The sequence below is a fragment of the Rhipicephalus sanguineus genome, chromosome 7, assembly GCF_013339695.2.
Source record: "Rhipicephalus sanguineus isolate Rsan-2018 chromosome 7, BIME_Rsan_1.4, whole genome shotgun sequence".
In the NCBI taxonomy this organism is placed as follows: domain Eukaryota; kingdom Metazoa; phylum Arthropoda; class Arachnida; order Ixodida; family Ixodidae; genus Rhipicephalus; species Rhipicephalus sanguineus.
Window position 1 is genome coordinate 31,524,793 of NC_051182.1, and position 24,647 is coordinate 31,549,439.

A 24,647-nucleotide genomic window follows, 5' to 3' on the forward strand; every position below is an offset into this window, starting at 1 on the left:
CGATTCAGCGATTCTGCCGCCACCTACTTATACACTTCAAGCCAAGTCAAGCCGGTTTTAAGCGGCTATATGGGTGCGCCGAACGCTTTTGCCACATTTTGTCTCGTACGCCCAGGGCGACCCAACGCCGGCCGCCCCCATGAGATATGGTAGAGAGTACGGCCTACCGCCACACCACTGACATACGGCCGGAACTTCTGAATAACTCGGGACTGGCACTCTAGTCCGAGGCCGCTGTTAACCTCACCTTCTAGAGCCATTCTTAAATTTCCCGCCAATTACCCTCACGGTTTCTGTCAAAATAACGTCACCTTTTCTTGCCGTGAAAATAAAGCTTTCACGGCGCCCGTCGCAATAGCAACAGGTAACTTGCTTGGTCTGCTTGTGGTTTCGCCTGTTTCGCCCGTTCTGTGCGCCGTCATGTCAGAACTGTTTGGGTTGCTGACTGATCTTTCTTCAGCGCTGGAACAATTGATGTGATGATAGCGCAGGATCTCGCCGCGCAGTTATGAGACGCCGCCGGTGACTCTTGGACTGTTGTCACAGCTTGAAGCACTAATATTTCCAACTACAGGTCAGTGGCACTCCCGCGCTGCTGCTTGCGTCCTCGTGAGTTGCTGAGAATAAATCATTTATAGCCGCCACGAGCTTACGGCCTTGCCTTGCAAGGCTGTCTTGCTCTCGGCTGTGTGGCTCCGTCATCTGCTTTAGGGTGGCTGAACACTTTCATTCATGTCAATCGCATAGAGCTCCGTTTAAGGCACAAACATAGGATGATCTGAAAATTTTCGTGTTAGTACCCCTTTAAATCCGCAATTGTAGTTAGTGCTCTCTACATGGTGATCGGTACCAATTTTGCCCATTTTGCTGTTTTATAAGCTTCATCTACGGTATCACCGCATACGCATGTTCTCCGTGACGTCATGCAAAAGTGATGAATTAGATCCCGGGAACTGCTGTGTGCGCGTATTGCTCGGCTATTGCATGCATTATTTTGTGTGTCAGACCGCGGCTAAAAATAAAGCGCCAGCGTGGAAACGTGCGCGGCTGTGTTTCATGTTTACGTGATAGATCGGCGTTCCTTTTTCCGAAATCTCGACAGATAGACCAGTTGTCGAACCAGTTGCGGCTATCGTGTGTGATCGCCATAACCCGCTACGATACAGGGCTGCCCTTGAAGCGCTCCGCTAGATAAAACTGTGTGCCGGTGACGCCAAACCCCTCCCTGTCGTTCTTTTGTGTCTGTGTAGTTTGAACGCAATTGGGCGTAGCCGGGATTTTAGTTATGCGCACAAACCGCAAAAGTTTCAAGAAAGTGGGGTTGAATCCCCCTATATCTTGCGTCCAGGTTCGAGCGCTGCAGCGCTACTTTATTTTCAAGCGCGCTCGGGTTCATATCGACCACGCGCCCCAGCACCTAATCACGCTCGAAGCTGCGCCTGTACTTGAGTAATCGAAAGATTACCAACGCCCGTCAACTGCAATTTGCACTCGCACCAATAAGCGGGCTGAGTGATACACCATTCATTTCTGGACTTCCTTATCCCTTGCAGAATGTGAGCTTAGTTTTTGTAGGAATGGCTATTGTTCGTGCGCAAACGAGGCTGTCATGAAAGTTATCGCTCTGTCACAATGCCTGGATTCATGCATCATTAACGCTGAGCTGCTTCCTCATTCAAATCAAGTCGGGGAGGTATGGAGTTTCTTGTTACGAGACTGCACTACCAAGAACTTAGCTGAAGCACTACGTCTGTCTGCCTTCTCTTTAAGGGTTCACTAATTAGTCATTGGTTTGTTACTGCACAGTCTGACTGCACTAACGAAATATATGTAAGTGAGGAATAGCACAGTTCATTACATAAAGCCCATGAAACTATGAACAATTAGGTGAAAAGAGTAGCAGTGAGCATGGTCTGAAAACTGCAAGTAGTGTCACACTGTTCCAGTTTATGAGATTATATATACACACGAATCATCCAAGACGACATAGCTTGTGGTCACTTTGAGAATGTAGAACAGCATCCGTGGCAAGCACAAATCCACTTGCAATGGGCCCATTGTGTTGAAGTAATATTCACGAATATTTGGATATAGCCACTGTGTTGTCGTAGCAGCAATGTGGTGACAGTGATATCTCGGCAAAAGTGATTGCCTACCAAAGTTCAGCAGTGCACATGGGGCATTAGTGTGTCATACTGTTTTTTTGTTTTACCGATGGAAATCCAAATAAGACAGGAATTCGGGGGAAGATGAAAGCTTGGAAGCGATGAAAAATTCTTGAAGACGAGGTGTCGCTGGAGCCAACGTTTCGACAGGTGGTCTTGTCTTCTTCAAGGCCACCTGTCAAAACATTGGCTCCAGTGACACCTCGTCTTCAAGAATTGTTTTGTCGGTGTCACATAGTGCACTGCTAATCGCAATTTAGCCGGATCAGGAATTTAATTTTCCAACAGTGACTGGCTCCCTCCATAAAGGACCCAATCATGATCAAGAAATTCAATCCGGAGAAGGCCCAATCGTAATTATAAGAGACCGTGTGACACCAGTATGAGCTGTCCTATAAGCCGTCACTAACAATTTCTTTTAAAAATATTTGTAGGTCATCTTTCCTAATTTCTTTGGGAATTGTCTGGTTTCTCTATGAAACTAAGCACTTCACGGTTGCCATAGCTTAGAGTCGGTGCTGCTGGTAGGGCCATTGAAAAAATTTGGGGGGACGCTTAAGCTTCGCCTTTAAGAGTTGAACGCGATAGGGATATCCTGCCCCTAGTGCGCACTTCGAACACTACGAGTGTTTAACAGAATGCGCGCTGAGGTGCGTGCCTTATGTAGTGGGTAGCATGCTTTAAACCAGGGGCAATTATGCGCGAGGAACTTTTTCGAAGTTGCGTTGCACCCACTACGTGGTCTTAAAGGAATACGCGCAGTAATGTGCCTTCTGTAATGGGTGGCTGTCTTTAAACCACAAAGTCGTTATGATAATGACATGGTGTGACGCCCGATGGCAATGTACGCTTGTACCACGCAATATTACTGCGATATTGCATCTCGTACTGTGACACTTGTATACAGGACGCGTATTTTTGGGAAGCATGAATGTTATCTTCAGTGCAGCTCCAAGTAGAGGCGTGGCTGTTTGGTACAACACCTGCTTGCCACGCAGGCGGCCTGGGTTCGATTCTCACTCGGACCCAACATTTTTATTATTTTATTTGCAGCTTTTTCGATTTTTCGGTCACGGACAAGATGATGATTTTTCGCTCACAACCAACGGTGCCGACGCCGACGGCGGAATTTCCGTGATACGAGCTCTTTAACGCTATCGCGTTAAAACTGGAGTGGCCATTGCTCTCTAGCACAGCAGAGCTTGTTCAGTCAGTTGGGCAACATCTGCTAGAGGTAATGTGTCGTGCTGCTAAGCTCGAGGATGTGGGTTCGACTCCCGGCCATTGCTACCACATTTCGATGGAGGCGAAATGCAAGAACACTTCATATTTGAAAAAAGCGCAAAAAAAACTGCAACACAGAGAAACGAAGGGGGCAGGACGACATGCTACTAGCCACTGAAGTTTAATCAATTTGATGTCACTTACTTTGATAACCTAAACATGGTTGGCGTTTTTGTCATATGCATACTCATTCTGCGGTTATTCGATTCTTCAATCTTGTTATTTTTGTACTATGTGTATGTATCTTTCTGCGCTTTTGATTAAACTTCAATTGCTAGTAGCTTATTGTCCTGTCCCCTTCGTTTCTCTGTGTTTTAGTTTTTTTTGCTCTTTCTTCAAATACGAATTTGCACCAACTCGCCCAACTATCCCTGCTAGTGCAAGAACACTTGTGTGCTTAGATTTGGGGGCACATTAAAGAACCCCGGGTGGCCAAAATTAATCCTGAGTCCTCCACTATAGTGCGCTTTGTAACCATGTCCGAAGTTTTTACACATAAAACCTTAGAACTAAAATTGATTATTGGAGCCCCAGGGTGAGGAAACAAATACAGAGCGCCTAGTTTGCCTTTGTGAACATGCAAACTGCGAGGCTGCTTTCTGGCATGACCGCTTGTGTTGCACCGAAGTTCCTGTCAATTTCAAGTGATGAAGGATGCAATGCCTGTTACAGGAGCTCATCAACAAACTGTTTGCTTAGCGAAAAAAAAAAGTAGTTAATTTACAGTGACTGCTGCCAGGTAAGAAAATTTTAATAGTGACGGAACAGGGTAAATGTAATTTAGTACAAGTAGTCAACTCCTTCTAACTTCGTTACCTACAAGTCTGTCAGTGATGCTTCAAGCACGGCGTACTGTGTAGAGGCATTTTTACATGACTCCTTGAGGTACAACACATCGAGAGGAAGGGTGCCTGGCTTTTTATTTGCAATTTCAAGGGTTTTTGCTTGACACTGCTATTTCATACAGTTCAGACACAATCGCTATTGCACAATTCATGCATTGCATTTGTTTGCAATGGCCGAACCTGATCAAGGTAAAATGTGTATCATAAACACCATACAGGTCACCCTGAACCTCTTCTGGTCCGCAGTTTTTTTGATGAAGTGAGGATCTGGTATTATGTGAATCGGACTATCAAAAGGGACGATGAAGAGAGAAAAGAATTTACTCCGAAGTTTTTGGTAATGAATCACTCTTCTTTTATAAACTTGCAAGAACTAAACAGGTTGTAAAGAAATGGCAGACATCATGGCGCCCGCAGAGACCAAACCTGTGACCTTCATATCCAAAGGTCGCAGGTTCGGTGTCTGCCGGCGCCAAGTTGTCTTTTCGTCCACTTTACTTTTTTCACATCCATATCACAACTACTACAATACACTTAAAACAGTGCAATTAACGTCCCCTATACCGTCCTTGGCTTGATTACCTGCTGGTTTTCATTAAGGTTGTGTCAAACAAAGAAGCGAGCCCTCAAAAATTCTCTTCCTTCATTCATTCTGATAAGCTTGTTTATTTAACACTCACGATCTGGCCTTGGCTATTGATCCAGCAGTTAGCCTTTGGGCCAAGAAATGTGTGCAGAAAACATGTGATGCATAAACTGTCGAGAGAATCGGTTGCCAAACTGTGAGTGACCTTTTGACTGACACCCATGCAGGAACGATGGCGGGTCGGGATGCAAGGGAGAATGGAGGACCTAGACGCCCATCAAACACCATTCATCTGGAAGCATGTAAGTGAACAAACTGAATTTCACAGCATTGCCTTCAGTTGCCAATGTGCACAGCTGCAAAGGTTGCGTCCCTCACTGGCTGTGATCGGGTAACCCTGTAGAAAACTTTTGTTACCATTGAAAAAAGCACTGCAGCAAATCTCGCAACAGTTTTATTAAACTTTTGCACATACTGATCGTTGCCCTAAAAGTTTTGATGTCGTGTCTCATCCCCTAGGCACTGTGCAATGCTCACAGAATAAAGCATGACTTCGATTCTTCAAGTATAACAACTGATATGCGAAATTGCTCCAGATAATCGTGTCACGTCACGCAAATCTGGCCACTGTGTTGATGTTGGCTCTGATGCTAGTGTATGAGCCAATATTATGACAATATGACATGAACTGAACGTGGTGGAAAGAATGTGCATAGCTTCACCCTAAACTGTCGCGTTTCATTCCCTGAGCACCGTACACCTCTTTCCTGTTATGATTCCTGATCGGATCAACGATTGAAATAAATAAACATTCCACGCAGAATTTCCTTAAGGAGTTGTCTAAGTGATGCGCAAGTGTTGAGTTTTGTTGTATGCAGCTGCCATGTCTGGAACACCATTTTGGGCAGTTTCGGCACAGAGTCTTTCATTCCTCTAGCACTCGTCAGTGTCTCTAACAGCCCCATAGCATGCGCATCCCACGACCATTGAAGCGCGTTCTTAGAATGAAAATTTCGCAAAATTTGAATTTTCCTGATGTGTACAGACTAGAGCACTGCACGGGCCGGGATTTTCGGCCCGGGCCCGGCCCGGGCCCGGAACTCGTTCAAGTTTACCCGCCCGAGCCCGGCCCGGCAATTCAATACGCGACCCGAGCCCGGCCCGAACCCGAGAAAAAATTTCGCCTACCCGGCCCGGCCCGGCCCGACGGTAGATCAGGCCCGACAGAGGCCCGAGCCAATAATATAGGTGATGTTGCCAGAACGATGAATCTACAGCAAAGTGTTTTAAGTAGCAAATATCTACACTTTGCTGGCTAATATTTTGCTAACAATTCTTCTTAAACCTACGGTAATTTCGTGTAAAAAGGGGCTCACGATGGAAAGAGTTGAGTGGACATATTGGGTACAATGAACGTTTGTTCGGCAATGGTATAATATAACTTTTGTTTTTTTCTTTCTTTTTGCTAATGCAATGGGGATCATCAAGGGCGTTTTGTAGCAGATATTGCAGCAAGGAAAGTGATTTGCAGCATGAATTCAGTTTCGATAGGAAATTCAATAAAAGCAGGAGAGAGAAAAGACAACGCTCTCATTGCGCTCTTTACTGAAACTTAAAACATGCTCTAACGAAAAAGCCAATCATGCACCCTTCTGGATATGTAACACATGTCTTCAGTACCTTGCCACAGCATGATGGAGGAAGAAAGCCAAGTTTATTACGTCAGCAAAGTTAGAAATTGGGCTAGTTGGTTGTGCATGTTGGGAGGGAATTGCGCTACAGTTAACTGGGACTTAACAAACTGGGACTTGTCGTGTCCATTCCGTTCGTCCGTCCTCTAGCTTTGTTAAGTCCCAGTTAACTGTAGCGCAATTCCCTCCCAACAAGTTTATTACCTTGCTGTATGTACACTAACCTAGACAAAAATTATAACGAACCGTGTGCAGCACGTGTACTTTTAGAAATACGTATAGGCAGCCGAAAGGACGAAAAAAGTATTTGTGGTAGCATTCTTTTCATATATCATATTTATTTCATATATCACCGCTGCTACTATATACAGTACATAAGTCTTTTGTGGCATATTTTATAGTTTATTACTTCACGTGTTATTGTGCAAGAAATCAAATTATCTAGAGATTCCGGCTTTAAGCACGCCATCCACCGTTGTATCACATATCCTGCCACGCTAAAGTTTCTCGCACTGCATGCGCTAGCCGCAGGGGTGCACATCTGTCTTGCGAAATGTGAAGGTGTCGGCAGTCGTTATTCTTAACTTCCACCACTGGAGCAAAATTAGGATGTCTTTGTGGACCTCTGCAGAATGAACGTGGCTGTGCAGCTTATCCCTTCATTTCTATCGTTCCCGAACGTCGTGACACTCTTTCAGTATCACCTATAAAACTCCTCTTTGAGGGCTTCTGCTTGCAGTTTTCAGCCGTGTATGTTTGTACGGCTTGCACCGCGCTCTTCTTTTCTGCCGTGTGATAATGCTCTATGCCTTCCTAACGATGTTGTACTGGTAGAAGGTGACCACTGCACTACGTGGGTAGGACTGACAGGAGGTGGCCGAAGCGATTTCAATCTATTTTTGGTGTTCGTTACAGTTTGGTAATAAAGGCGCGAATAAGCTTCTCGACGCTTACTCATTGGATGCCTATGGTTCGAGGTGAAGGGACATCACCCGGCACGGAATTTCTAATTGTCTTTGTTAAAGCCTGATATTTCGTCAAGCGAATATATTTTGCCTCAGGCCTTATGCTGTTTGAACCTATGCTATTCCTGCACATTCCAACAGTGCCGTGTAGCTCTCACACTATACCTGTATAGCGCAGGGGACCCAATTTTTCATTTTCTCTATAAGTAAGTTCTTAAGTTACGCAGGCATGACAGGTCTAAAGCTTTTTTGTCGTGAGGCATCCCCTGCGGCCACCATGTGATGATACCTAACCGTGAAACAAAACTCTATACTTCAAAATCGGCGTTCTTTTTTTGGTCATGTAAGATAGGTATCGATATTGTTGGAATCCTGCCGCTAAATGCCCTTCAGAAACGACCCATACGTTACATATCGGAAAGCTCTTCTCTTAAATGGCAACGTTAGCTGACATTTGGTACGACCTAGACCCCCCCCCCCTCCCCCGCGCGTTTTTAGCTGCGTTACTGTCCTGGCCCTTGCGGGAGTAAATTTTCGTGAATGCTGCCCGTTAGCTGAGGTGGGTTTGAGACCCCTGGCATAGCGGATAAAGGCTAAAGTTCAAATGTTAACGAATTGGGCACACCAAGCAGGCTGTGCACGTCTATCTCGCGTCACATGACCACTGGGGGCCGTGACGAAGCCACGGAAAAAGAATGTCTATGTATAAGAATTCTATGTAACGAGAGTCCGTGCAGGCCTTTCGTTTTAGTGGAGGGCTGGAAACTTCAAAAATGTTTGCTCGCTTTGGAGCTCTGTGATCGCTCTTGCGATAAGCTACAGGTATATATTTATTATATTACACTGATTACTGCGATTACAGAATAACATTTGCGATATAAAGTCATAATGAATGAAAATAAAGCACAGAATATCGACATGTTAAATATATAAATCTACTTTTAACTCGCCTGTTTAAGATAAATCAAGTAGCCCCATATGCAAGGAACAAAAGAAGTTCAGTACTTGTCTCTAATAAAATTTCTCTAAATAGCTTGCCCCACATAAATAAAGCTTTTTTTTTTTTCGAAGGAAAATGTGAAATATACAGATATATGCACAACGTATGTGGAACAAACATGAAGGGGCACTAGAAAGAAAAACAATTTCCCTATTATCAGTAAATTACTCTTTAGCATTTCCTTAATCCCCACACTCGCCGGAACAAGACTCTTGGTAAGTAAGAATACGCGCAAAAAGATAAATGCGGGTGGCGACGCCCCCTTTAAGTTCGCGCAGCAGACACCGCGACATCTTAGATTCTGACGGCGTCGAAAGGGTCCTACGTTGTTCCTAATCACTAAAAATGAAGTATGTTGACCTCTGAGGGAGCCATAGACTTAACATACCAAGTTTGAGGAAATTTTATAGAGCCAATGTCCCCAAATACGACAAATACAGTTTAAAATCTGTGGCGTCACGCTCGGAGATTTCGGCGCGAAATTTTAAAAATGGAATTTTCACCTCGATTTTCTCGTCTGATAATAAACTTATGATGGTCAAATGAATGACATTCGAGTTTTTAGACTTCACTTTATCAGTCTAAACCAATTCAGTGCTTCACTACGGTGTCCATTTAAGAACCCAACAAAGTCCAAGCCCGGCCCGACTCGAGCCCGCCACCTCAAACCCGGGCCCGGCCCTAAGCCCGGAGCTTCAGGCCCGAGCCCGGCCCGGGCCCGCCGTGAAAACTACTTTACCCGGCCCGGCCCGGCCCGTGGGCCGGGCCGGGCCCGGGTTTCCGGGTAGGCCCGAGCCCGTGCAGTGCTCTAGTACAGACCTCCTGTCCGCTTTACATCTTGTCCTGCACAGTGCCACTTCCGTGTGCACAATGCATTCATGTGGGTCAGATATTGTCATATTTTGCAAGCTTGGGTGCATTAAGTCATTAAGTCATTGAGCGCTAGTCATTAAGACACTCGCATTTCGAGTGAGTTGGCCTGGCTTTAAGCCCAAGCACCCAAGCAAAAATTTATTTTCTTTTATTAATTTATTTCTTTGTAGTGGCAGTCATCTTACATGACAGGGGCATGGACGGACGGACAGTTTTCTTGTAGAATCTGCATTGAAATCCTGACACGTTTAAATAAATAAATTAATTAATTGCAGGCAGCAGAGAGGCCATAAATTTTGCTGGATTTGCATACCCCTCACCCCCACACTAATGTAACCCCTTCAGGCACTTCTTTCACATTTGTGGACGTAACTCGTTTTTGCAAGTTCTTTCGACTAGGGGCCAAGAAAGAGCAATGTACGGTGAGCTCTGGGTTAACTAAGCATGCTGCATATTGTGCAGTGTGCCTTCATTTAACGTCATCACTTTGTTGAAGACACTGCCACCTTGGACGAGTCATTCAGCTCTTCACATTTGGAGAGCAGCATCAAAAATGTAGTTTTTGTTTTTTCAAGATGAATTTAACCAATTACAACTTGCAGACATATTTTAAACCTGAGATCCGATTCTCCTTATGCAAGAAAGAGCATGACTTACTTTAGAATTAACAGATGTTTCATTACACCGTGCTTACAGTTAAATTACAGTGAAATGTGCACATCAATACATTGCCTCTTTCTCTTTCTTGCAATAGAATATTGAGTGCCTTAGAGCAATGTTGTGTAAATGTGACGCATCTACAGACAGTCAATCATAGTTTGTGCCTGAAGGGTTTAATCCGGGCATGTAGCCGGCTAATTCCTCTCTCTTCAATTCCGGCAAGCAATTGGCTAATCCTTTTGTCAGGCCTGTGACTGACGGTGTGGCCCTTCTGGTGCAGTTGAGAGTGGTGAGGAGGATGAGCACGGCTACGTCCACCCGTCTCGACTGGACGTGGACGGTGCGGAGGTGCGGCGGCCAAGCGTGCCCTTCCACACGCGCAACCTCATCAGGCAGCTGCCCTCCCGAAACCTAGGCAAGTGGCTTTTCGCTGTTGACCAACTGTCGTGTCATGCGATAATTAACCCTTTGCTGTATCCACGCACCTGACCAAATCGCGATTCGAGCCCGTGGATTGCCTACTAGGTCACCATAAGTCACTCGTTCCTGCGGTCCTCCTTCGGTTCACGTGGAGCAATTAGTGAAATGATGGAGGCCCAAATCGCAGTTGGGATCCTCAGAGAGAAATACTGAAATCCACCCTTGGAGCATGAATTCTCCCCAGTCGTGTGAATGCTGGCTGTGGAGCGATGTGGACGACGTCGCATGTCACATGACTGATTCATTCGCAGTCATGTTCATCGTGTAAATACAGGTTTATGTACAGCTTGGTGTGCACGAATAGCCGTGCAGAAAAATTACGTCTCTATCCAATTCTGCTGAAAAATGATCTTTTTCGTAATTGCCCACAAACTGAAAAATTATATGTTTGGAAAACTTAGTATTTCTTGTTTCTTGCGAAACTTCATTTTCAGTTGCTTTTTTTGCTGCGTAAAAGCTTGTAACCTTTGAATAAATGAATATTTTTCAATGAAACTTTCCACGCTTCTTCTTTGGACATCAAGCTGTCCAATGAACTAGGATAATTAAAAAGCATCAATAAGTTTTGATCTTGCAGGATTTCGATTGAAATGACACCACCTGCAAAAATAATTTTTTTTCATTTTTGGGTTGTAAGTTGCTTAATATACTGGTGAAAGTGCAAAGGTAGTAATTTATTGCACAGCCTACATATTCACCTGCAGTGCTGCCCAGCTGTTTCCGTTTCTTGTGATATAATTGGTAGTTATGACTGCTTGCATGATGAACATATTTGGGTAATTTTGGTGATTATTTGAGATTAATTTTTTCTACATAGCACTTTTGTTTAATTTGATTAATGTTTGGTTTTACCGTATTTATTCGAAAATAGGTCGGGCACGAATATAGGTCGACCCCTACTTATAGCACTCTACGAGAAAAAAAAAGAAATATTCGAAAATAGGTCGACCCATGTTTTTTTTTTTTTTTAGAAACAGGAAAATTGAAACATAGCACACCTTTATTTACAATTAACTTAGCGCCCTAGTCGCTGCCGGGAGTGTCATGTTCGTCAGATGTGCAAGGAAGGTTGTCGGATTCTTCGCAGGCATCCTCGGCATCCCACATGACGTCGACTTCGCTGCCATCGATTGCGTTGGAAATGCAGCACTTTTTAAAGCCAGTCACGATAATTTCCGCTGGCAAGTCTTTCCGCGCGTCCTTCACCCACGTCGCAACTTCATTGAGGGAAGCCCTTCTCGCGGCGTCCCGTCGGTGTCATTGCAGCATCCTCCTTCAAGCCACTCTTTGTAACTCTTCGTCACCCAGTCCTTAATGTAGCCGGGACGTCATACCGCTAGGTCTGTTGGCCTTCTGCAGGGTCTCCTTGACGCCCGGAGCCTCAGTTCTTTTTCAAGAGCGTCATGCCTGCCAGTTGCTGGGCCGCGAAAAGCACGACGCTATCCGTTGCACGCGAACAGTCGGTCCCGCTGCTTGAGCCAACCCCTAATCAACTTTTACGTCGAACTCACGCTGAGCGGCACAATTGCTGGAATTCTGGGCAAAAAGTATCACTTGACGCTTGAAATCAGCTGTGTAGCTCTACCGACGTGACACCGTCGCAACCGCGCATTTGCAAATGCGAACCGTCACGTCAGATCAAACAACAAAGAGTGAGGCTTTAGTGGCTTTAGGCCAGTGCCAGTGCGGCTGCGCGTCGGCAGGCAGCACGGCTAGGGGGCTAGGGACTTCACGGCCTACCTAGGGAAATCACGGGTTCCAGCGCAAACATGGCGGAGCGGCTGCATTTCGCGGGGGCTTTGAAAAGGCGGTGTGCAGCTATTGCACAAATAACTTTTTTTTTCTTAGTTACTTAGTCTGAAAAGGCGAACGGGTACGGTTTTTATACCAGATTTTATGGTATATAATGTGCGTATGTAGCAGGAACTGCTTGAAGAACAGCAGGCGCGGCAGTTGAACGCCATAGGTGCGGTGCTTTTGGTCGCTTTGATCGCGAATATAGGTCGAGATTCTTTGGTCACGAATATAGGTCGATAGCTGATTATGGGCAACATTTTTGGGAAAAAAAGGTCGACCTATATTCGAATAAATACGGTAATTTCTTCTACATAACACATTTGAAGAGGTCTTTAGAACTCCTCCTAAAGGCAGACACAGAGCCATCTCTTTAGGGTCAAAATTTAAAAATATTTTTGAATAGTTGGCAACATACCGTAATTACATTCAAAATGAAGTGATGTTGCAGAAGAGGATGGTTACTGCAAGCGAATGCTTTAAAAGCCAGTTTATAGTTTCTGCTTATGTGTTAGTATTAGCTGTTAGGAGAAAATACAAAGATATTTACTAATACACATTAGCCTGCACTTGCTGCAGACAATGCAGAACAGTTTGTGTTTCTCCATATTATTTCTTTGGTAAATCAGATTCGTGGAACCCTGCAATGGGGAATAAGGTTCACGAAAATAAAAAGAAATCTGTTACCCATACATTTCTAGCATGAAGCTACAAATAAAATTCATTTAACTTCTCAGAAAAAAAATTCCGAGTTGATAGAGAAATACACAGTTGTTCCCCTTCCCGAACCTTCCTCATGGTTGTGGGCTTCCACAGAGCTAATTTGCCATATTCAGCGTCTGTGTGCTGCTAGATGTTGATCAATTTGTCCTCGAGCTGTCAATTGCTAGCCTTCTGGTTAGCTCAATTGGTGTAGAGCAACAGCCCCAAAAAGGTGTTGGTCTCGAGTTCAAACCGTGGACCAGGGTAAATTTTCTTGTCAACTAGGAAGCTTTTCTTTCTAAGAAATCTGTATTGATTTTCTGGCAGCTTTGTGCTGCTAACAGGTCAGGATTTTTCTTTTCATATTAATTGTTTATGTCAGTCAGTCTTAATTGTTTGTGCTTGGTTAGTCGGTCCCTTCTTGAGCTATAAATGTATCTCTAAGCACTTTTCTTGATCAAGCAAAAAAAAATGCAAATAACACACCCCAAGCTAGTTCCTCTCAGTGGCGTAGGCAGAATTTTTTTTGGGGGGGGGGGGGCCACCTTCTTGACTCGACATTGGGTCTGGGCAGATAAGTGGGGTCGAGTGTCATTTTGTGCTCTGTATCCCATGGGGAAAAAAAATTGGGGGGGGGGGGGGGGGCACGGGCCCGGGCCCGGTGTGCCCCCACTGGCTATGCCACTGGTTCCTTGGTCATCACAAAGCAAAAACTGCAAACAAAGAAACAAAAATATTTCCTATGCCTCATCTGCCTTTTCTGTGACTTTGTGAAGTGTGCACTGTTTTTTTGCTTTGTGAAAGAAAAGATTGATTGATTGATTGATTGATTGATTGATTGATTGATTGATTGATTGATTGATTGATTGATTGATTGATGATTGATTGATTGATTGATTGATGTGTGCCAATGCTTGACACACAGATGACCTGAGCCCAGCAGAGCCAGATGCTGTAGTCTCTGAGAAACCTCGGGGCGACAAGGTGCCACCGACGGCAGCGTCCTCGGACGCCGGCAGCAGCAGGCGGCGTGACAACTGGCGCTACCTGACTCTCCGCGTACGTGCAGCCACAGCCAACAATGCCAACGACATGAATGCCGATGATCTGTTCCAAGTGAGTCGGCAAGGCCACGTGTGCCTGGTCTGTCGTAGCACCCTAGCGGTTAAAGGGATACCAACACCAATTTTCAAAGCCGAGTTTACTCCGTCATTCAAATCTCTTGTATACAGAGACCACTCTGAGAAAGTGTGAAACTCAGTAAATGCTTATAAAATATTTTATTTTGATATTCGAGTCAATTTTCACATCGGTCACCTACTGACATCCACACTAGCGTGACATCCGGCTACAGTGTCAATTCTGGTGACATCTCGCACCAGTACAGCTACTTGTGATGATGTCAGGTACCAAAACGTACAATATGGCCACTAGTGTTTCACCAAAAACATTCAAAATGGCCCCTTGTGCATCACTAACGGAGCCACGTAGTGGAGCAGCTCACGCCACGACATCATGTGCAAGCATGTGACGAGATGCCCATACCATGTTGTGACATTAAGGTACAGTAGGAACCAAAACTAGCCTTTAAAAGCATGTTGTAATTATTTTTTCAGTGCACACCCACGCGTGCCAGTATATTTTCTACTCTCTTGAGGACTTGCTCTTTCATTTGACTCAAAAAAACAACTACAAATTTTCGTGTCAGTATCCCTTTAAGGTGCCGAGCTGCTAAGCTCAAGGATGTGGGTTCAGTCGTTGGTCACGTCAGCCACATTTTTGTGAAAGTGATATGTAGGCCTGTGCGAATATTCGAGTGCCTAATATATTCGAATGAATGGTACTGTATGTGCATTCTCTTCAACCTGAATTTAATATTTTTCAAATACCATAGTGTTCAAACTGAACCAATACATGCAAATTACATGTAACCCACCTGAAAAGGTAGTTTCACTGCGGCGTAGTGCCGCTTTGATGTGACACCTTCTATCCACATTGCCGCGAAGCTGCACTTTATGGTTAAATGTTCTGTCCTACTGTCTGAGGTGCTAGGATAGGTGATAGGATAGAGTGTGCTCTGTCCTGTCGCCTTCATTTTCTTTCAACTTCTTGCGTCGTTAAAAATGTTTTCCTTGCCTCAAAGGCTCTTTCGAACAATAAAGATGTTAAGATGTTTATTTTCTCTCTTGCTTGGGCAAGGAGTTTGATGCCTTGCGTGGAGATCGTCTGACTTTACTTAATCCACTTGACGTTGCCTTGACTTGAGTTTTGCCTGATGTCGGTGAAAATAAAATCGAGTTGTCACGTGCAATGCAGATCCTGCGAGCGGACAGCAACTTCTCGGAGGCCGTTGCCCTGGCCACGCTACGCAACTCCAAGCAGAGCCTGACGCTAAAGCGCTCGGTCAAGCGCCGCCTCACGTCGTCGAGGGCCGACCACGCCAGTGCCGCTCAGCGCAGCGTCTCGTGGTGGCGGAGGACCAAATTCTCATTCGCAATGGTGAGTTTTTCAACGAGTAGTACTGCCCAAGCCACTGCAAACTAGCTGTGATGAGAGGGCTGCTGATACAGGTGAAACTTACCATATTTACTCGAATCTAGGCCACCCTGAATTGCAGGTTGACCCCCGAAATTCGCAAGGCCAGAAAAAAAAAAAAGAAAACTCACCTCGAATGCAGGCCGAATTAAAAAAAGAAGGCACGACTACAGGGGCGTAGCCAGAAATTTTTTTCGGGGGGGGGGGGGGTTCAACCATACTTTATGTATGTTCGTGCGTGCGTTTGTATGTGCGCGTGTATATATACGCAAGCAAAACTGAAAAATTTCGGGGGGGGGGGGGGTTGAACCCCCCCCAACCCCCCCCCCCTGGCTATGCCCCTGCACGACTACACTGCACGATCGCTTCCAGAAAACTGACCAACTCCTCGCTCGCACTGCTCGTGCCTCTGCCGCCTCCGCGTCACACGACAGGAGGAGAGAGGTTGTCAAAGTTGTAGCATTCGCCACCGCCGTAATCACGTGGCCCGATCCACCTTTGCCCGCATTTTCCGGCATGAAATCTCGCCTGCTCGATGACCCTCGCTGCGTGAACAAGGGACTGCGAGATTTCAAAACAATGGACAGTACGAAGCAGACGACGCGGACGGCCTGACTAGCCATGGGGACCACCAGTCTGCTGCTGAGCCTGAGTGACCTCGTCACCGTGCAGCTACCGTAGAATGTAGGGAAAATGAACCTCGGACGCGCATACAGGGCCGTCTGCATACGGTAGCCTGAGATCGGCGCATGGTGAGCCGCCATGCCGCTAGCGTGGCCGAGCCTTTAAGTAGGTGGCGGCTGCGGTCAAATCATGGTACTCGAATCTAAGCCGACCCTTCCACTTTCGCACAATGTTTTTTTGAAAAAAACATCGGTTTAGATTCGAGTAAATACAGTAATTGGGACAACACAGGGAGCCATGGGAAGGCAGTAGCAGCTGTAACCTTAAGGGACAAGAAGAGAGTAAAGTGGGTCAGGGGAACAAACGGGCGTCAAGAACATCTTTGTTGAAATCAAGAAGAAGAAATGGGGCATGGGCAGGAGGGATTGTAGCGAGAAGCTAAGATAACCACCGGTCCTTAACCCTTTGCGGTCCAAAACCTTTACCCACTTTCCGGCTCTAGCGGTCCGAAACTATTTCGCCAGTTTCTGGCGCCGCGAATAAAAACACAAGCTGTGGAAGAGAAACGCACAGGATATTTTATTTTTGCTCCTGCATTCTGCAGGCAACTCTTTTAGTGATATTTGGGCAACGTATGATACCGCTCAAAGCATTCCCCTGTGTGCAGGCCAGGGTTATTACTGCAGGTTTCCACCGCCGCCGTCGTCGTCTTCGTCACTCACTTCTGTCGAATCACTGTCATCACTGTCTGGTGGAGGCACGTAATTCTCTTCGTCACTAAAGTCATCCTCGCTTTCGCTAAAAGCACCGCCGTAAAACGCACGCGGTGAAAACGTGGCCATGCTTCTCAGCGAACCGCGCGCGCGAGTGGGTACGCTCTAGGCCCCGTGCTGATCATAGTGCTGCACCCTAGTGTCAAAAAAGTAAAACCTCAACAAACAAAGCTCACTTATTCCTCAAGAGATGGCCCTTCATGTATACAAAAAATGCGCGCGACTCGCGGTGAGAAAACAGCAAAATTTAAACCACGAACACCCTTGTCGGGCGGGGCCCGACAGCGGACCGCTACGGCCGTGTTGCGTTGTCGGGCGCTGCCCGACAACGGACCGCAAAGGGTTAAGAGTAGCACACAGATTCCAAGAGAAGGCAAGTGCACGTGGAGTTAGGCGGGCAGATGAGATTAAAAGTTTGCGAGGTTAACATGGCTGCAGCAAGCGCAGGACCACGTAAACTGGCAAAATATGGGAGAGACATTTCAGCATTGCTGGTTATAGGAGCCATGGCGTGGTCACCCAGCAATTTGCAGTTTTCAGCGAAATATGGAAGTAGAGGGTCTGTTGTGCCCTCTAGGCACTGTACAAGAATATTTCAGGCCAAATTAAACCCTGGAAGTCACCAGCTATAAACCCCACCCACTGCTGGTGACCGCCATTTTGTGATGTCATGTGCTGCATGGAGTGGAGCCGTCGTCTGCTACCAAATCAGCCACCTTACCACCTGCGGTCAGTGTATTGCTGCTGTGCTGCAGCATTGCTTGAGCGACTACAAATCGTTTAGTTCCAATGGAAAGCTGAACAAACCTGACATAGCTCACCAGAATGCAGACTCTTGCACAGCAAGCAGCTTGTTACGTCACAGCTCGCAAGCATGCCGGCGTTGCCAGGCTCTCAGGCCAGACACGTGCTTAAAAAATATTCAGTTATAAATCAACTGCACTTCCAAATGCACTAAAATTTTGCTAGCTTGTATATGAATGCACAAGGATTAACCTACATAACACAGATTATGGATTATATCAAGATGTAGCGTGAGGAAAAGTAGACACAGAGAAGAAGAGACGTGACAGGCGCTGCCCCGTCTCTTCTTCTCTGTCTGGTTTTCTTCGCGCTACATCTCGACATCAACATATACTACCAGCTTGCCCGGTACACCACTTTACTTATGGATTATGACTGAAAATTGGCTGTCATGGCCCCTTCAGCCACCTGTATGGAGTGCTTGGGCGGTGATTTTCTTTCCCATCTCGCAGGCGATGCAGCGGGTCAAGCGTGGCCTGCTGGACGCCCTGTCCCACGTGGACCTGTGGCACAGCCACCTCAAGGACATCCAGGGCAACTTTGGCTCTGGGGTGGCCTCCTACTTCTTCTTCCTGCGTCGTCTGCTCGCGCTCAACTTCTGCATGGGTGCCTTGCTGGTCTGTACATCTCAATGCACTTTCACTTTGGAGCGATGTTGATGCATGTTAGAAAGTGGATAGGAAGGGCCACGAAAGCAGAACTGCTTGCCACTATTGCTAAATTCAATATACAGTCAAACCTCGTTACAACGAACACCACATTAACGAACATTTCAAATTAACAAACTTTTAAGAAATCCCGTGCCGATTGCTTATAGTTTCAATGTAAAAATATTTCACTACTACGAACTTCCGAATAACGAACATTTCAGAATAACGATCGTTATTTAATTCCCGTGTAATCTTAACAACACCTCAGTACTACGAACTTATATCCCGAAATGCGAGGATTCTTAGATTTCAGTGTATCGGTCATGGCAGTCGGAGCTGTAAGCTAGCAGACGACGCAGCGCAAAGAGCGGACGCCCTCCCGAAAAAACCTGTGATGGCGCGGGAAGAGAAAGACGCGGGCGGAGAACTTTTTTTTTTTCCCTCCGTTGCGGAGGTGACAGCGCATCAGGTTTTGTAAAGGCCCAACCGCATGCATTGCACGCGACTTTCGAGCGAAGGCGACTGCGACAAACGGGCTCCGTCGCGATGGGAGCATCCACATGTTCGCGACAAAGTGTCACGGTTGCACGACTGAAAACTATTGCGTGCACGCAGGCAAATTACGAAAAAGAATTACAGAGTAGATGAATGACAACATGCCATAAAAGCGTTTCGTGGCTTCCTTTTTTCGCAATCTTATGCTGTGATCCCATGGGGCGCACTGAAGCGTACGCTGCCTACGCTACGTCGCACTTTGCAAACTGCGTTATGTTGGGGTTAGTCCACAAGGCGCATCTCGACAACGTTTCCTCTTGCTGTCATAGAACGCTTAAGAAAAGCCGCAGTGCCTCACATCGTTGCTTCGCAGGGAGAAGGGCTACCTCACATGACGACGATGTTGACATTGCAGCAAGCTGCCACCAATGCAGCAAGCTACCACCGAAACATCAAAACGAACCGTCGATCAAAATTAACGACAAAATACGGCCGCTGCCTCGCTCTTCGCGTGAGATGGGGCTGTAAAGAAGGTAGTCTATACAGTGGACTCCCCTTAAACGGAACTCGAAGGGGATCCACGAAACTGTTCCATTTATCAGAAGTTTCATTTAAGCAAGGTACACATATTTCATGAACCAAAAACTTTATTTCATTTGCACCAACCCTAGCTTACTTATCGGGATGAGTAGGAGAAAAAAAGGAGTGAAGTGTGGTTTGCTTGGCATGCTTGAGCTGCTTCTTCACAAAGTAAGCACCCATGCCTGACAAGCTAGACAGAAATTCAGGACAACCCTCATGCTCAAAATAGCGCTGCAAAAGTTCAACAGCCTCCTTAGCTGCACTGTCCGGTGGCACCACTGCACTGGGAATGACATCATCACATTCATCGCTGGAGGAAGGTTGATCGTCAGCTTGCACTTCGGCAATCAGTTCCTCAAGCGTCTCCTCGCGACAGGTTTGAACACTTTCATCAATAGTCTCATAGTCCTGTCGTGTGAAGGGGGCAGAGGGCACAGCCTGATTAAATACTGCATCAGCGTCAGCATCAGCCAGGCTTTCCTCTTCATCAGGTAATGGTTCTTGAGCTTGAAAGCCCGCATGGTGGAAGCACCTCTGTATGGTTGTTGCCTGTACTTGCTCCCAGGCGTGGGCCAAAATGTGAATGGCAGCCAACAAATCTACATTATAGCTCTTGCCAGTGTCTGCACAAAGCAGCATTCGGTGGAGCAGCTGTCTGCGGTAATGAACTTTTATGTTTTGTATTACCCCTTGATCCATTGGCTGGATCACTGCAGTTACATTGGCTGGCAAGAACTCGAGACTGATGGACTTGAGTCCATCAACCTGACCATGGGCAGGACAATTATCCACGATCAAGACAACCTTCCTGCCTTGCCTCGTAAATCTTGCATCTTCCTCCCGTAGCCAGTTTTCAAAAATTGTCATAGTCATCCAGGCTCTTCCGTTAGCATTGTACGTAACGGGAAGGTGTCGAACGCCCTTGAAACAACGTGGGTGCTTCGACTTTCCTATTACTAAAAGCTTCAACTTCTCATCACCTGCCATGTTGGCACCCACCAGCACAGTAATGCGATCTTTACTGTGTTTTCCACCACTACAGGCTTCGCCTTTGAAGGCGAGAGTCTTTGACGGAAGCACTTTATAAAAAAGGCCCATCTCAACGTCTCGCGGCTCATAGTTGTTCAAAATTTCCTGAAGCCGCCCCTGTTGCCAGTCGGTGCAAATGTCTCTATTCACTGCAGCACTCTCACCTGAGATTGCCTTGAAAACAAGGCCGTGGCGTTTCTTGAAGCAACTGAGCCATCCGTCGCTTAAGGCGAAGTTCTCAACACCCATCTGCAGGGCAATCTCTCGCGCCTTCTGCTCCAGAATGGGTCCGCTTATCGGAAAGTTTGAACTCCGCGCACGTTTGAACCAAACGAAAAGAACTTTTTCAAGTTCTTCGTAAGGCGTCGTCCGCATCCGCATCCGCTTAGCGGTGAAGGTTCCATTCTTGACGGCTCCTTCGATTGTCTCTTTGTTCTTCAGGATCCGCGACAGCGTTGACTTCGGGATGTCGAACTTTTTCGCCACCTCTGTCTTGGTCAGGCCGCTTCGGTCGAGCTCCTTTAGAATTTCGAGCTTCTTTTCAAGCGAGAGTGCGTGATGCGGCCGCTTCTTCGCGCTCTCCATCGTGCCGAAATATCCGTATGTAGTCACGCAAGTAGGCCTAAGCCTAACGCAGCTAACAGCCCCTGCTGCTACTGCTGCAGCACAAGCCAGTATGGCTACTGGATTGGCTTGTCTGGCTATGGCGTTGGCTATACATTCCATGGTTGTGAGACTACTTTTGTTATGGGCAAGTCTGTGTTGTGTTTATCGTTTGTGCCGTTTAACCGTAGGTGACCAATAAGTAGTGTTTCGATTAACCGAAGAATTTTACTGTGCCGAACCTATAAATTTAGCCAAATGATCCTATTTAATTCCGTTAATAAGGCATTTTCGTTTAACCGAGTTTCGTTTATTGGGAGTCCACTGTAACTTGCATTCCTTGAAGTACGCGCCGATTGAAAGCATCACGAGCAAATTGCAACCGAAGCGAGGGTCAGAGATGCTGCCATGTTGCCGGATATCGTTATGCTCACTTCCGGGCGACAAGCGGTGTTTTCTGGCTTTCCAGAAACCTGCGACGCGACAAGCGAGGGCGATGGATGGCCCTCCGCGACGGCAAATCCTGTCGGCCGTCGCTCAAAACTCGCGTGCATGCAGTTGGGCCCTAAAGGATTGCAGCGATGACATGGACGACGATGTCACGGTAGCACCCAAAGATCGCGACGAGTCCGTGTCGGCCACAGATGCGTTGGACTACTTGAGGAAACTCCGCATATTCATAGAAAAAAGCGGAACAGCGACCGAAGCGGCGGATAAAAATGCGGACGGTCTAGAATCATTCGTGACGCAGAGCTTGTGCTGCACCCGTCAAAAAAACGATCACGGACTATTTCAAATAAACGTGCCTTGTCTGATGTTCACGTGCGCATTGTTGTGAGAAACGAGTTCAAGGACGTACCGTTGCAAAGGTAGGACGTTTGCGTTACTGAAATTCTATTGTTATGGTAAATTTTTGGGCTTTCACTATAACGACCTTTCAGAATAACGAACATTTTTCCGCGGTCCCCTGAAGTTCGTTATACCGAGATTTCACTGTAAATGATTACATTAACTCTCATCTGGGGCTTTATGGGCCAGCATATCAACCCTTTCAGATAGTAGGACCTGTGAAGAACTGTTTGCAAATGCATCAGATTTACACAACATTATTTCAAGACCTGCGATATTATATTGAAACAAAAATAATGTTATAATATGTGTATTTATGTGTTTTATAGTAATTGATCTTAAATTAATTGCAATTAAATATATACTATTCATTCAGAAGTCATTCTTGTTCTACTCTTGCATAAATAGAATCAAATCTCAAGCTAGAAATAGAGTAGAAATTTGTTTTTGGTACCGTATTTACTCGTGTAATGATCGCACTCGCGTAATGATCGCACCCCTAAATTTTGTCGCCTAAATTCGATTTTTCTTTTTCCCCGCGTAATGATCGCACCCCGAACTTGCCGCATCGATATGTCGTGTGGCAAGTCTAGCCGATGATCATCGCGTTTATCATCTGTCGAATGTTGTGTTAATAACTCTTCCAAACTCGCCAAGTGAACTGCACGCACCAAACATATTCGTAATTTTTGCCCACCATTGGCGGAAACGTGCCATTTAGGATTGCAGTAAAGGCAAATGCCGCAGTTTTCACTGAATGCCCGCCATGTGTTTTATGTCTGTGGCAGCTGAACGCGTCCATCTTTGTTTCTGTGATCTGAAAGCAGGCATCACTACGCTAATGCCGTAAATTTACTGATTTAAATGAAAGCATTCCTTATTTAGACAGAAGAGACTGTTTTGACGCGCGTGACGTACTCACAACCACCGTGACTGACGAAAAGAAGAAAAAAAAAAATGCGGTCGCTTCGCTCTGTGGGCCGCCATGTTTGTTTTGCTATCCCGCACTGTTACAGCGGCGGCCGCCTGTTGGTCGACCTGTTGTCATCCCGCAGCAACAAGCTGCCGACGCATTCCCATAATTCCTGAAAAAGCCGTGTCGCCGCCATCCCAGTCGCTCGTCACGGCGTCACTCGACACCATGTTTTTTTGGCTGTGCTTTCTGATCGTCTGTTGAAGCACCGTTTCACCATGGGGCGGTATGCGAGCTTTACTGCCGCGTTCAAGCTCAAGGCGCTTGATTACGCGCTAGAGCACGGAAACCGCGCTGCCGGCAGACATTTCGGCGTCGACGAAATCCGGATCCGATATTGGAAAAAACAGCGCGAGAAGCTCATGGCTACGAACAGCACGCGCCGGGCTTTCCGCGGACCCAAAACGGGCAAGTTCCCTGACATCGAAAAGGCAGTCCTCGAATACGTGAGGGACATGCACAAAGACGGTTGTGCCGTGTCGTTAGACATGGTACGGACGCAGGCGCGCAGTTTCCCGGAGGCTGGGAATAGCCACAAAGGACTTCCGCGCCAGTTCCGGCTGGACGACACGCTTCATGCGGCGGAATGGACTGTCGCTGAGGCGGCGGACGTCGTTGTGCCAGCGACTTCCATCCGCGTACGAAGACAAAGTGATCGATTTCCACAGGTTCGTCACGAGGATATGCCAGAAGAACGGTTTCCTGCTGTCACAGATAGGCAACGCCGACCAAACGCCGTTGACGTTTGACATGCCTCGAAGCACTACTGTGAACGAGAAAGGTGCTCGAAGTGTGCTCGTGAAAACGTGTGGTGCGGAGAAGCAGCGGTGCACCGTGATGCTCGCAGTGACGGCAGACGGGCGGAAGCTGCCGCCGTACGTGATTCTGAAGCGGAAAACAATTCCGAAGGGAAACTTTCCCCGTGGCATCCACATCCGCGCTCAAGCAAAAGGGTGGATGACGGCAGACCTCATGGTCGATTGGATCAAGACGGTTTGGGGGCGAAGAGCAGGAGCGCTTCTGCTTCCTTCACTTCTTGTGCTGGACAGCTTTCGGGGCCATCTCGTTGACAGTGTCCGTACCTAGCTGAAGGAGCGGCGCACGGAAATCGCAGTGATCCCTGGGGGTCTAACTTCGCTGCTACAGCCTCTGGACATGTCACTGAACAAACCGTTCAAGGACAACGTCCGGAGGCTGTACGCAGAGTGGATGGCGGCGGGCGACCACGATTTCGCGCCATGTGGCAAAATCAGGAGACCCTCCGTGGAAGTCCTCTGCTCATGGATTCTCGAAGCGTGGAGTACCATTTCCGACGAGGTGGTCGTCAAGAGCTTTAAGAAGACTGGCATTTCCAACGCGCTCGACGGGACAGAAGATGACCATCTGTGGGACAGTGAAGACACTGCCGATTCCGACAGGGAATCGTGCGGCGACGACACTGACGCCAGTGACGCTTCGGACTCAGAATGAACGTTAGGGGGTCATGTCATAAAAGGTTATGAGCATGGAATCCGTGTGTCAGTGTGCGCTAAAATAAGTTACGATGCACTCATACCAACTAGCTCGTCTTTCAGTATTACCTCAGAATATTGTTTCAGAGAAAATTTACCCCGCGTAATGATCGCACCCCGAAGTTGGCGTCAATTTTTTTGAAAAAAAAGTGCGATCATTATGCGAGTATATAC

General features: G+C 46.7%; 2 protein-coding genes across 3 annotated transcripts in view; one reads left to right on the forward strand and one right to left on the reverse strand.

Annotated features, from left to right (window-relative positions):
- Positions 1-359: 359 nt before the first annotated feature.
- LOC119399362 (transmembrane channel-like protein 6) overlaps positions 360-24,647 on the forward strand; it is a 73,150-nt gene continuing 48,862 nt past the window's right edge. The window contains exons 1-6 of one of the 2 annotated variants that reach the window (XM_037666179.2): positions 360-574; positions 5,108-5,182; positions 10,350-10,484; positions 13,971-14,161; positions 15,362-15,544; positions 18,234-18,398. In XM_037666179.2, the coding sequence (XP_037522107.1) occupies positions 5,113-5,182; positions 10,350-10,484; positions 13,971-14,161; positions 15,362-15,544; positions 18,234-18,398 (744 nt within the window). In that variant the 5' untranslated portion in view covers positions 360-574; positions 5,108-5,112. Of the gene's footprint in view, positions 575-5,107; positions 5,183-10,349; positions 10,485-13,966; positions 14,162-15,361; positions 15,545-18,233; positions 18,399-24,647 lie in introns of both variants that reach the window. The other variant, XM_049417674.1, reaches the window with a different exon arrangement.
- On the reverse strand, positions 19,556-20,603 carry LOC125759265 (tigger transposable element-derived protein 4-like). Its single transcript, XM_049417675.1, has one exon. It carries the CDS (start codon positions 20,493-20,495, stop codon positions 19,599-19,601), a length of 897 nt encoding a protein of 298 aa, XP_049273632.1. The 5' UTR covers positions 20,496-20,603; the 3' UTR covers positions 19,556-19,598.